The 12903-nt window shown below is 57.1% G+C and overlaps 1 protein-coding gene across 1 annotated transcript in view; it reads right to left on the bottom strand.

The window, feature by feature from the left end:
* Positions 1 to 12903, bottom strand: part of Sptbn5 (spectrin beta, non-erythrocytic 5) — a 39991-nt gene that overhangs the window by 18576 nt on the left and 8512 nt on the right. Inside the window, exons 12-32 of the mRNA XM_063250252.1 lie at positions 11420 to 11646; positions 10668 to 10820; positions 10357 to 10487; positions 9901 to 10140; positions 9305 to 9592; positions 8100 to 8340; positions 7830 to 7969; positions 7616 to 7715; positions 6930 to 7100; positions 6307 to 6471; positions 5665 to 5879; positions 5167 to 5353; positions 4762 to 4962; positions 4443 to 4559; positions 3745 to 3890; positions 3100 to 3235; positions 2738 to 2883; positions 2074 to 2188; positions 1888 to 1998; positions 1488 to 1667; positions 121 to 324 (exon numbers count right to left, since the gene is read on the bottom strand). Of these exons, the coding sequence (XP_063106322.1) occupies positions 121 to 324; positions 1488 to 1667; positions 1888 to 1998; positions 2074 to 2188; positions 2738 to 2883; positions 3100 to 3235; positions 3745 to 3890; positions 4443 to 4559; positions 4762 to 4962; positions 5167 to 5353; positions 5665 to 5879; positions 6307 to 6471; positions 6930 to 7100; positions 7616 to 7715; positions 7830 to 7969; positions 8100 to 8340; positions 9305 to 9592; positions 9901 to 10140; positions 10357 to 10487; positions 10668 to 10820; positions 11420 to 11646 (3614 nt within the window). The remainder of the gene's footprint in view (positions 1 to 120; positions 325 to 1487; positions 1668 to 1887; positions 1999 to 2073; positions 2189 to 2737; positions 2884 to 3099; positions 3236 to 3744; positions 3891 to 4442; positions 4560 to 4761; positions 4963 to 5166; positions 5354 to 5664; positions 5880 to 6306; positions 6472 to 6929; positions 7101 to 7615; positions 7716 to 7829; positions 7970 to 8099; positions 8341 to 9304; positions 9593 to 9900; positions 10141 to 10356; positions 10488 to 10667; positions 10821 to 11419; positions 11647 to 12903) is intronic.

Below are 12903 nucleotides of genomic sequence, written 5' to 3'. Positions count from 1 at the left end.
GGCAAGATGGCTGTGAACCCAGGGCAAGCCTGTGAGGGGAAGCTAGTGTGGCACAGGAGCCTGTGGCTGGGCAGGCTGGGGCAAGTCAGAGTAGGCTGGGGGCACTGGGAAAGAGGTCACCTCCTTGATGTGTGTTCCTGCAGTCAGAAGTGCCCGCTGGCCCAGCTTGGTGGCCTGCTGCTGTAGCTCCTCCCGGGCCTCCAGCTCTGCCCTAAGCTGTCGGTGGGTGATGAGTGCGAATGGGCTGCTGCTGGGGTCCCAGGGCCCCTCCTCTGCCTGCAGTCCCCGAAGCACACTGGCTGCCCAGGAGGTGTAGTCCCGTACCTGGCCCCAGAGATCAGGAGAGAGGGTAAGGAGTGCAGCTGGCAGAACCAGGTGCACAGGCACAACAGCAGCCCCCCCACCCGGCTTCAGCTGAGGCCATGGGGCTAGAGGTCTGGTTTCTGGTTTCTGGGTTCCCACCCAGTCCACTTCTCTGGGAGCCATGAACCTCCTATGGAGGCCAGACCCTCACTGAGACCACCTGTACCGTGGTACTCATTGCCGTCCTGGTAGCGGGCCTTCCTGAGTCCCCTCTCTGCCATGCCTGTGAGGGCAAGGTGGCCAAACAAACAGCTGGTTGATGGGGAGAAAGAATCCCAGCTTTTTGGGGCCACCTTTCCCTTCATAGCCTTCCCTGTACCTTGACATTACCTTGCCCTAACCCTACCTCCTGTCGATATATAGATGACTACACAGCATTAAATATGGAGAGACCTGGTCCTTGTCCAAGCACTGCACCAAGTATGTGAATATGTCTTGCAAACAATGGGCACTTGGGCCGGGTATTCAGCTCAGTGGCACAGTGCCTGCCTGGCAAGCATGAGGTCCTGAGCTCAATTCCCAGTAGCACCATCCCGAAACAAAACCACCACAGGCACTTGTACAAAGGGTGACAACCTAGGGTGAAGTGGCCCTGTTCACATGTGACAAAGTAGCAGATGAGGGTTCCTAAACTATAGTCTGTTCACAGGGTTGCAGTTTGAGTCTATACTGGTCAAGCAGGCTCTGGGATATGGAGACTCCTGTGTCCCACAGCAAGGTCACTGTCCTGGTCTATCCTTTCAGGCTTGAGGTCCACATCCCCAGATGGGTGGGCTCTGTAAGTGAAGCCATTCCATCTTCCAGACCTTTCCAGAACAGCTCTAGCAGGGGGCTGGAAACAGATTTTGCACAAACACTGGCTGATCCAGAGGGTATCGTCACTCTCCAGCACTGCCTGGGCTGTCACTCACCTGGGCTGGTGTTCCTCCAAACACGAGTCCACATCAGCTCTGCTCCACCTTGAGGCAGGCAGACTGACATCTAGACGGGCTCATGTTCTGCTCCTCCTGTTCACACTTGTTTTCCCACCAGAGTAGGGGGCCTCAGTGCATGTACATTATATATACGTACACACGTGCGCACATACACACACACACACCCTTCAAAGGGGAAGGCACCCTCACCAAAGCATGGAAGTGAGCCACAAGACACGCCTGCTCCAGCTGGGTCCTGCGCCCGTCCATGCTCAGCTGCAGAGCTTCCCAGGCCTGCCTCACAGCTTGCTGCCTCTGCCACACAGCATGGGCCAGAGACCCTGGATGCAGCTTCTGCACCCTGCCACCAGCCTCCAGCAATTCTTGCAGCTGGTAACAGGGAGGGGACAGGGAAGAAGGTGCTGTCCTTACAGAGGCTGAAGGGCCAACCATGTATCCCACATGTGGGAACACAGGGACTCTGTGGGTCACACCCTGCTGTGCCCAACGGGCCCACCTGGAGGCCAAGGGAGAAGAGGAGATCTAGAGGGCCAGGTGCCAGCTGGAGGGCACCTGTGGGGGTCCATCTGGGAGGCAGTCAGCTCCTTACCTGGTGTTCAGTGCCCAGAAGCTCACACTCCAGTGCCTTGTGAGCCCTCAGCTGCGCCTCTGCTGCATGCAGGTCCTGGGCCACATCCCTGGGGAGGCTTGAGGCTTTCTCCTGAGGACAGGACCAGGGAGATGGGTGAGGGGTCTGAGCCTGGAAAGATTCCCCTTCCTTACCCTGGGCTCACACCTGGATGTGGGTGAGGGCCCCCAGAAGGTCTCTGTGAACTCTGAGGGCAGTCTCAGCATCTCGGAGAAGGTGGCCTCGGGCCTGGGTCAGCTCCCACAGCTCCAACCAGGTGGTCCTGCTCCCAGCAGAAAAGAGAGCAGCAGAAAGGGCTCAATCATGGCCAGCTTGGATCCTCCTCCCTTGCAGAAGTAGTCAGCCCTCCTCCTCACTGGCTTGTACCTGCTGCTTGCCTTGCCCAAGACTCCTGAATGGTTCTCGGCCCTCCAGAGGCTTTCTCCAGCCTCTGGCCCTGCCTGTCTTCCTGTCTCTCTAGGGCCTCTGGGTGAACCTTTACCACTGTAATGCTCAGATTTAATTGACCTCTGCTTTGTGATGCTCTTGCATCTTGTATGATTCTCAGTATTTTGATCCAATTACAACAGCCTTCAGGGAGGAGACCACATCTCTCCATTCCTTGTTTATTTAGCAAATTGCTGCGCGCAAAGACTTCTTACCAGGCCAGGGCCCAAGCCAGGGACCAGTCACGACCCTGCCTCAAGGTGCCCTGCTGGTGATCATAGAAATGTGGTGTGGACTGGCTGTACGGGAGGGGCCCAAGGTTGCTGAGGAAGTCCGCGGGAAACCCTCCCTGGCCCATGCAGCCTCCCCCAAACCTGGCACTCACTGCAGGTCCTGCTGCCGCTGGCGGGCCTGGGGGGCAGCTCTATGCTCACACTCCTGCAGGCTTTCCACCAGCTGCTGGCAGGTAGCTACCCACTTGCTGCCCACCTCTACCTGGTGTTGAAATTTTGCAAACTTGGTGCAGAGGTCCTGAGAAGAGAGGGGAGTGGGTGACAGGGTGGGCCCAGCAGGCAGGCAGCAAGCAGCTGGGGGAGTAAGGGATCTCAGGGACCCACTGGACCAAGTGGGGTCGGATGGCCATCACCTGCCCACTACCCTGAGGCCATGTGATTCCATCTACCCCAAAGGACCAGCTGCCCACCTCCCAGCGCCTGCTCAGTGTCCTCCCTGCCCATGGCCCCTCACCAGCACGTGCTCATAGTCCTCTCCCAGACACTCCCCTCGTGTAGCCGCCCACTTCTGGCTGGCTAGCCAGCTCTGCAGGTCCTCAGCCTCCCGCATGAACTTGTGCAGCCTCTGTGTACCCTCTAGCTGCCGACTCCTGTGGGTGACATTCATGGTTCCCCAGGAGTTAGTTGTCACCTCCTGCGAACAGGGCTAACTGAAAGGCTGACCTGATGGATGGGGTTATTCACAGTCTTTGCCCAAGCATGCAACTCAGGACTCAGGGACAAGGAATCATGGGAAGATCATATGTGGACATAGAGAAGAGGTGGATTGCTGGGATTTGGGCCCTTGTTGAAGACTTATGGAAAGAGTTAAGCAACATCCAGCAAGGTCTCATCCTCTCTCTGTCTCTCTCTTTCTGTCTCTCTCTCCCTCTTTCTTTTTCTTTGAGACAGGGTCCTGCTGTGTGGTTCAGGGTGGCCTTGAACTCACTGTGTAGCCCTGGCTGGCCTCAAACTCACAACAATCCTCCTGCCTCAGCTTCCCAAGTGCTGGGATTGCACACTAGGCCCTCATCCTCTTGACAAAACTGTGTGAGCCTAGGACCATGGTATGGGAATGGTCAGCTGTAGTCAGGCTCCCTGTATCCTGGGAGGCCCTCACCGTGTGGCTGCCAGTTCCTGTAGTGCCTGAAGACGCTCCCAGAGCCTCTTCTGCACCACAGGTGCCTTGGACCCAGCGAGGGCTTGGGCTCTCTGGTCCAGCGCTTCCATGGAGCTCCAGTAAAGAGCTAGTTCTTGCTCCAGCACCTGCCAACATAAGAGGCCCTGCCAGGCTCAAAATAGGTAACTTACCCATCCTCCCAACCTGCCTCCCTGCCTCTATCCACCCCTCCCTAGCAACACCCCCATCAATTCCACCCATCTAACCTTCAAATCATTCTCAGATCCATCCACTCCACCGCCCACCTGTCTGTCATCCACTAGTCAGTACTGAAGTGTATTTATGTTCCGTAAGATGAAGACATTCTTGTGCCCTCGGGGAACCCACTATATAGCTATGTAGTGTGTGCCAAGGAAGAGAGGGGACATTATACTGGACCCAGAATTTGGTGAAGAACATTTAGTTAACTTGAAGGGGACCACTCAAAGCCTGGGCGGGGGGAACGTGGAAGGCATGGGGCTGGCTGGAGTCGGTGACCGTGATGGAGCAGAACATGCTGGGGAAGAGAGGAAGTGAGAAGACAGAGATGCCAACGCCCAGGGTGCAGGGAGATGTGGGATGCATGCTTCGAGGATGTGACAAGCCCAAGCCCTCTCCTCTCCTTGGCCCCTCACCCCCACTGTGTGGGGCCATGGTACCTGGTGCTTCCTAATGAGCCTGAAGGTAGCTGCCTCATCTCTCCCGAAGTCCTGGCTTCTCACCAGTGGCAGCTTCTCTTCCACCCAGCCTTCCAGCTCTGACACGCGCAGAAAGTACTGCCAAGAATGGGGCCGATTCACCTTGGCCGTCTCAGACGAGCCCTCCACCACCCTGCAAGGACACCTGCTCACTGCAGCCGGCACAGAGGGTGTGGGCCCTTGTGGGAACAAGCCAGCTCCTGGCACTGGGCTCTCACCACTGAACTACCTCCCGCAGGGACCACAGACTCTCCCTGCCCCCTCCCTTTCTGCAGCCTACCTGCTGGGAAGCAGCTGCCTGCTGCAGGCTGTGGGTATGGGCCTCACATGCTTGCTCCAGCTCTGCCCAACGGCCTTCCAGCTCCCGGCACTGCTCCATGATGTGCTGTGCTTGGGGGTGCCCAGAGGCCACGAGGCTCTGGCCGGAACCCAGAACTTGCTGTACCCGCCCATGGTGTGTTCTCACCTTGGCCTGTAGCTCCTGCCACAGACAGGTTGGAGCTGCTTGGGATTCCCTTAACCACAGGCCTGCTTGTAGCAAAAGCCCCAGCCAGAGGTGGGCAGAGATTTGGAAATCAGCACCCCCAGGAAGGACTTAGAGGTTAGCTGACCTTGAGCAGTAGCAGAAGGTTTGAAAGTCTGGGAATGGGACATCCAGAATCCTGGGATAAAAAGAGAGCCATACCTTGTGCTTATACTGAAGGCTCTGGGTACTAGCCCAGCACTGGGCACCACTGGTAGCACTGGCACTGGGCATATGCTCAGCCACCCAGGCGAGCTCCAAGTTGCTCACGTAGTCAAACTGGTACAGCTCAACCGTGGCCTGCAGCTGCATGTGCTTGGCAGCCAAGTGGCCCTGCAGGGACTTAAGTCTGAGGAGAGAGAGAAGAGGGTCAAGCAGGTAAGGACAAGGTGAGAAGGTCCCTTTCACGGCTGAGCCAGGGACTACAGGGACACTTCTTCTGATGGGGGACAGATGGAGGTGCAGGACCCCACCTCCCCAAGAGGACCCCCTGACTTTAGGCTTTTAGGGTGACTACTGGGGCCTCTGACACTCCCATCCCAGAATGACCCTATCTATAAGGATATTTGGATGTCTCAGCCTCCTTAGGTGCCAGTAGGGGAAGAGGGGACACAGTAGGATGAAGATGGAACGGAGGGGAGTGGGTAGACATGGACTCACCTCTGATGGCATTGGAGGGCCTCCTCCAGGACAGCCTGGGAGGTGACCACATGCTGCACCTGGGAGATGAGGGCAGTCACCTCGCTGGCCAGCACCTGGCTCTTGCCCTCTAGCTGGTGGTGCCATTTCTGCAGCCTCTGGCTTGAGTGCAGGTCCTGCCCCACCTCTGTGGATTGCAGATCCTCCTCTAGCTGCGCCATCTGCTTCCTGGCATCCTGCAGTGGCCACAGGAACTTCATTAGCAGTGCCCAAACTTGTCTTCTCCTCTCATGTTTCTTCCTCCCTAGAGGATTAAGTGCTGACCATACACTGGGCATACAAGTACTGGCCTTCTGATGGGTAAAGCCATGTGCCACCCATTGTGGGCCAGAGGCTTCCACATGCTGCAGGACTGATGGGGCCTGAAGCATCAGGGCATCCAGACTGTCTTTTGTACTGGAAATTGAATTCACAGCTTTGCACTGAGTTATCTCCAGCCAGTTTACTTTACTTTTCTATTTTTAACTGAGACAGTCTCACTAAATTACTAAATTGCCCAGGGTGTAATTCTCCTGCTTCAGTCTCCCAGAATGCTAGGATTACAACCCAGGCCCTTCCCTTCCTGCCCACTCCTGCCCCGCCCTGGGCCCTTTCCCAGGTGACCTGCAGCAGCCTCAGGAACTGCTCCTGCTGTCCCGCCTGCTGAAGCTCAACCCCACGCTCCGCCATCTTGTGCTTCAACTCTTCCCACTTCTGACTCAGGCCCTGAAGTCTGGTCTGTACGTCCTTCCAGGCATGTGGTCTGCTGCACAACAGCTCTCTCCCAGCCTGAAGTGAAGACAAGGCCCAGGGCATTTTTTTCTGAGTGGCCAGGACCACCAGCAACCACAGTAGCCTGGACCTCGGTGGGGGTGGGTGGTGATGGGCCACAGCTGCTTTCCACGGGATGGCTGGGGGTTTGGCCACTCAGGGGTCCCCCAGCTATGACCAAGGCAGGAGAGGAGCAGAACAGAGGGAGCAGGCATTAGGTGGAAGCAGGTGAGGGCCTTGATCTGGACAGGGGTAGGCTCTGTAAGTTCACCCTGGACAATGGAGGCAGGAACGGCAGCAGCTTTCCGTGCTGGTTTGGGTGCCAGGGCCAGGGGACACCCAGCTGAGTGAAGGAGGTGGCAGGGAACCCTCACTCCAAGTTGAGTCTTCTTCAGGGACTGTGCTCTACACACAGGGGGAGGTGTGTGCTGAGACTCAAGAGGGGCAGCTTTGCGCCCTCTGTCTGGCATCCCTACCTGCTGCAGGCTTTCCACATGCCCACAGGTGGCCAGCAGCTCACTCTCGGCCATTTGGTGCCGCCAGAGTTTCCGAAGAACATTGCCAGGTCCCTGGGGGGGCTCATCCGCTGCCACTGCCCACTTCTCCTCCATCCACAGCATGAGCGCTGCCACGTCCTGCTTCCATTCCTGCCCGAGACCCAGGAGACAGCGGGTCTCTCAGCCCAGGGACAAGGGCTGGCACTGGACCTATCTCTAGAAATAGGGGTTTCAGGGACCCCGTGGGGAAAAGCGGGATCCAGAACCAACCCTAGTGTGCAAGGAAGGTGGAGCCTGAGGTTACTGCTTTCCAAATGGGGACAGGGGACAGGGACACTATGCCCAGAGACAAGGAGCACTGCTCAGGTCTGCACTCTTCTAGTCACAGCAGCTCATGCACGACCATCTTGCCCCAAACTGGCAGAAGGTCTGGGAGGGACATGGAGTGGACTGACCCAGCTTGGTGCGGTCTGAACACATATTAAGCTTCGGCAGCCTCTGAGAGCCCCGTGGCTTGTGCTCCTCATCTAGAAACACAAGCCGTGAAGTCTGCCTCCGGGAGGTATGTGTGGGTGGTTGCCAGGATGTGTGGAACAGTGCTAGGTTGATGGTAACATTTAGCCAAGGGTGGGCTCTTAGGCACTGCTCCTAAGGAGTCCCCTCACCTGGAGCTGGAGAGAAGCCTGCAGCTGCTGCCGCCTCTGCTCGCTCCTCTCCTGGACCCTGGTCCACTGCACCTGGACACTCTGCAGCTGCTCTCTGACCCTGGCAGGCAGGGACAGGAAGGGCTCTTCTCTGTCTGAGTCCACCCATCCCTTGCCCTCCCCATTCCTCCAGCCTGGGGTAGCAGCTCCTGCAGGGGCCAAGCGCTAGGCTCACCTGTGGGCAGCAGGGTGGTGGCTCTGGACCAGCTTCTTGCCACGGGCTTGCAGGGCCTCTGCATGAAGGCTTAGGGTGCCCAGGAGCCACTTAAAGCTCTGGTGCTGCTGCAGCAGGCTCTGGGTCTCCCTCACGTCCTCCTGGAGTGCAGAGACCTGAGGTTATGCCTGGAGGATAGAGTCCTGCCCAGCCTGTCTTCCAGGCCCATGGATTGAACTTCCTCTGGGAATGGGAGAGCTATACCCTAGTTTCACATCCCAGGCACCATACCCCCAGGCTGTCCAGGCATAGCACAGCCTCATGGTCAGCACAGGCAGCCGTGAAGCCATCCACTTCTTGGCCAAACCTGTACAGCTGCAGCCCTTCATGTAGCCACTGCTGTCTCTGCTCACATGCAGCCTTCAGCTCCCAGCTGCGCTGGCTCAGGAGCCTCAGGGTGCTGGTCACCTCTTGGGAGTGAGGGCCATCTGAGGCTGCCAGGAGCTGGCCCTGAGCCTCCAGCTGCTTCAGCCTGTCCAGGACAAGAAGCAGAGAGAGTCACACTCCATCTGGCTCCTCTCCGGCTTCCTCCTGCTCCGCCTCCTCTGTCTCTCCTGGTGGAGTGCAGATGTGAGGGTTGATACAAAGCCCTGCAGCTGTTTACCCTGTTGGTCCCCTTGCCACACGGGCATAGGAGAGTGCGTGCTCAGGACCCAGGAGCTCCATGCTCCTGGCCGTGCCTCATTCCGACTTGCCTGCCTATAAATGAGGACCACCAGTGGCCAATATCCAGGCAAATGGACAAGCTGGGGCAGCCACAACCACACACATGCCTGCCCACAGGGCCATGGCCAACCCACGAGGAGACTTTGTTTTGTTTTTTTGGTACCAGGAATCGAACTCATGACTGTATGCTTGCAAAGTAGGAAATTATGCTGCTGAGCTAAATCCCCAGTCCCAGTGAGGAGCCTTTGAACAGACAGGAAGAGTGCCCTTCAGCATCATGCAGCTCACACAACTTGGGGACAGGTAGCACCACTGTGGGAATTAGAGCCTCTGTTTCTTCCGCTTTACTGTAGCCCAAACCAGGCAGCGCGGTGCAGCAAGTGGGGGCCACTGGATACTTGTCAGGCCCCCCCTGGCAGGGCACAGCCTAGGGACACATGTGGTATCCCTGGCTGACAGCCAGGTGTCACATCATTCTTGCAGGCAGAGAGGTGTGATTGGGTCCTGTGGACTGTCCTGAGATATTCAACTCCAAGGACCAGTGGGGTCTGTGTTACCCAGAATTCTGGGGATGCTAGACTGAATGGAACTGCCCAGTGGGCTCTGCCTCCTGGGACTCTCCCTGAAGCATGCAGGCTGCCCAACCCAGGCCTCATTGCCCCATGTAAATCTGCCTCAGGAACCATGCTGGACACTAGCCTGGGCCACTCCTCTGGTGACCACACTTCCTGCCCTCCCTTTCTGGGCCCTGCCTGCCCTCACATCCTGACCTGTCCTGCTGAATGTGGATCTTCTCCTGCAGCTCTCTGAATTCCCTCAGCAGCCTCTGGGCTGAGGCCACGTCCAGCAGCTCCTCCTTGCTGTGCAGCTGAGCCTGGACACCCTTTGCCCACTGTAGCAGCTGCTGGCTCTCCTGCAGGAAGCTCCGCTGGGCCTGAGCCTCAGCCTGGCCCCTGGCCTGCTGGAGCCCTCGGGCTTGTGCTTGCTTCAGGAGCCTCTGCAGCCCTTCCACCTGTTCCTTCAGGAGCTGACTGTTCGCAGGGCCTGACTCTGCCACCCTGGGAGACAAAGCCACTGCACAGCCAGGCCTGCCCTGGACCTGGTACCCAGGCATAGGTCTTGTACCCAAGTGTGTGTCCCCCACCCACCATGACCTAGAGGCAGCATAAACATGTGGCCCTTCCTTTCATGAGGACACTTTCTCATGCTGACCATCCCTACCGCCACCTGAGCGCCTCTGCCAGCACATTCTTGCCACTTTCTCCCACCCCAATTTGTCCCCTTCTTCACTGCATCACCCTGCTCTGGCCTTCCCTCTGCCCAACTGCCTCCTAGGGCACCGTTGCCATGCTGAACCTGGCCGTACTTTGTGGCCTCCCTTTGGAGGTAGTGGATCCTGCTCTCCAGCACCTGGACCTTCTGCAGGGTCAACTGCAGGGCATGGTGGTCATCCTTGGAGCTTCCTGGCTGCAGCGTCTCCAGCTGGAGCAGCACATCTCGCAGCTGGGTCTGTGTGGGGCCACACTCCTGCAGGAAACCACACACTTCCATGCTGCGGGCCAGCTGCAGGCCTTTCTCCTTCTTCAGAGCTGCCAGCTGCTCCCACCTAGGCAGAGGGAACAGGGATGTCTTCATCACATGAGGCCCTCCTGCCTGTCCTGGGACCGTGGCCACAACCTTTCTTGCCAGAAGCTGCCAGACTGGCTGTCCCTCTGCCACCTGTCTTTCACACTGCCCATCCTCTCCACCTGGCATGGAGGGCTGCCCCGCGCCTGGGCTCTGCTGCCTCCCATTCTCATCACCCTGTCCTCCCGATTCTCACCTCTGGCTCAGGTCTGCCTGCTGACGCTGGATTCTTGTGGCGTCCCCAGGACACTGCCGCTTCAGTTGCTCAGCAGAATGGCTGATCTTAGTCCAGCGGTCCTTCCCCATGGCCAGGGTAGTGAGGAAGTTCTGAGGAGAAGGAGGACCTCTGAAGGATATGTTGTCTGTCACTCAGAATCAGGATAGCTCCTCACTCCCCCCTGGGACCACAATTAACTCTGGCTGTGGGGCCCAGCAGTGAATGACAGGGTGGCTGAAACGGGGGTGGGGAGGGCACCACAAGACCTCCTAGGCTCCCAGGGGCTGTACCTCATATCTGAGCTGCATGACCTCCAAGTTGTCAGCCTGGGGCTGCAGTGACTGGCACAGGGCTATCTGCTCCTCCAGCCAGAACTGGAGCTCCCCACAGGAACTGCAGAAGCCAAACAGGGCCACCGCCTCCTCCAACCTGGTCCTGTGGCACTAAGGACAGGCAGGCCCAGGGCTGGGTGAGGGTCAGTGTCCTCTGCAGGGTATATAGAGCAGGTCTAGGGTGCTCTTGCCCACCCAGGCCCACTAGCATTTGCCCAGGTCCTGGGCCTAGATCCCTGCCCAGTGGCTGGGCCCTGTATCCTGCCACAATCCTCTTGGTACCCAGCTGAGGGAACCAATGGGGCCTTGCTCTTAGGTCAAATGTGTGTTTTCCATGGACCACGGCTCTCCTCTGGGTGGCCCCAGCTCTCTCTTAGCAACTGCCATCCTGGCCTATTTGCTCTGGGCACTCTAGCCTCTTTCATCAGGCCTCCTCCTGGCCTTTCCTCAGGTCTCGGCTAGCTTTCCCAGGGCTGCCTGCTCTCTGCTTCAAGTCTCAGTTTAAAGGTTCTTTCCTTGAGGTGCCTCCCCAGCAGACCTGGGCTCACTCTGTCTCTCCTAAGCACACCTCACACTGCATCCATCCAAGACTTGACAGCCCCTCAGCTATAACATGGGCTCCTTGAGGGCAAAGTGCTTTGCCTCTGGGATGGAGGCACACAGTCTAGCCCGAGGGGCTTGATGAACATTTCTTGAACCAAGAACATTACCTCTGCCAGGGCTCGCAGGCTCTCATAGTCCTGGCTCAGGAAATCCTGTGTCTGGAGTATGGTGTTGGGGTCAAAGTTGAGGCCAGGCTTAGCAGGGTGAGTGATCCTCATGCCTCCTCCTGGAGGGCCCAGGGCAGACACCACCTGTTCCAGAGAAGCCAGAGTTTTCCAGACAGGGCTCCCACCCAGCAGCAGAAGTCCTGGCAGGGCAGGGCTGGTGACTGTACCTGGAACTCCTGTTCCATGCCATGGCTGATGGGTACCTTGGCCTGGAAGTGCCCTGAGTCCTTCAGTTCCCAGGTGTCCAGAGCCTCTGGGAGCCAGGCAAAGGGTGATTCTGTGGGAGCACAGGCTGAGGGCTGCTCAGGACCCACTCCTCTTCCCCACCCAGGAGCTCTCCTTTGAGTGCCCAGCACTCTTTCCCTCTTTCTGATGAGCTTGTTTGCTTCCCCTTAATTTTTCCCTTCAGTTCCTGATGCTCCAGAGGGAGCCAAAGATGTTTAATATCTTCATTTGTGACAGCCTGTTTAAGTTCCCACATAGTTATTTTTTGTTTGTTTGTTTGGTACCATGGATTGAATTCAGGACCTCGTGCTTGCCAGGCAGGCACACTTACACTGCTTAACTAAATCCCTGGCCCCTCACATAGATCTTGATTTTGTACCTCTAGAGACCAAGGGGATCTGGACCTGGGAGCATGAGTGCTGGCTGCCTGGTGCTGCTAAGATGTGGGTTCCATCCTGGGGCCTCCCAGTTATGTCTCCATCAGTCCTGCTCCAGCCTTCTGGGGGATCCTCCTGAGAGGAGGGAGAAGGGCTCCACTTAGGTGACCAAGAGGGTGCCCCTCTCAGCAGTGGGGACAACAATGCAATCCTCCAATGCAGGGCAGACGTCTGAAAATGTCAAGGGGTAGGCCTGTCCTGTCATTGCCAGCATCTTTTGGGTAGCAGAGGATACAAGAAAGGGACGAGATAGCTCCTATTCATTCATTTAAATAATTAGCAAACTGGAAAGGCAGGGAGGGCATGGAGAACAGGAAGAAGCAAAGCTATCTTCCTATATCAAAAGCACTTTGTGTTAGTACTGTAAGGAGACATGACGACGCAGTGTGGGGTGAAGGCGAAGCAGCCCTAGATGGAGGTTGGGAGGCCTCTCGAGTGGGGTTAACGGTGAGTCCCTAAATGTGGTCCTTCTGAACCTTACTTACCTCTCCTGTAAAGCAAGGGGCTTAGACCAGACAATTGCTAACATAGATCTATTTTTAAAATTATTAATTATGTGGTCCTGCATAAAGGCATAAAGGAACAGGGAAGAATTGACCTTTCAAACCTGGGAATGCAAACTGTCACAAAGCTGTTCAGTGTAGGGTGGGACTGGAACTCACAGTCCTGTCCCCAGTCAGCTACTAAATACACAGCTGGATCTGGAGGATGGGAGCTGAACCTCAAAAGTATGCGGGCGACGAGGCTGAGCAGAGAGGGCTC

This window comes from Cavia porcellus, unplaced genomic scaffold (genome assembly GCF_034190915.1).
Source record: "Cavia porcellus strain 051 isolate PalLab524CR breed Dunkin Hartley unplaced genomic scaffold, mCavPor4.1 scaffold_6, whole genome shotgun sequence".
NCBI lineage: Eukaryota > Metazoa > Chordata > Mammalia > Rodentia > Caviidae > Cavia > Cavia porcellus.
The sequence above is the reverse complement of the archived record's forward strand: the minus strand, read 5'-3'. Positions and strand labels throughout refer to the sequence as shown.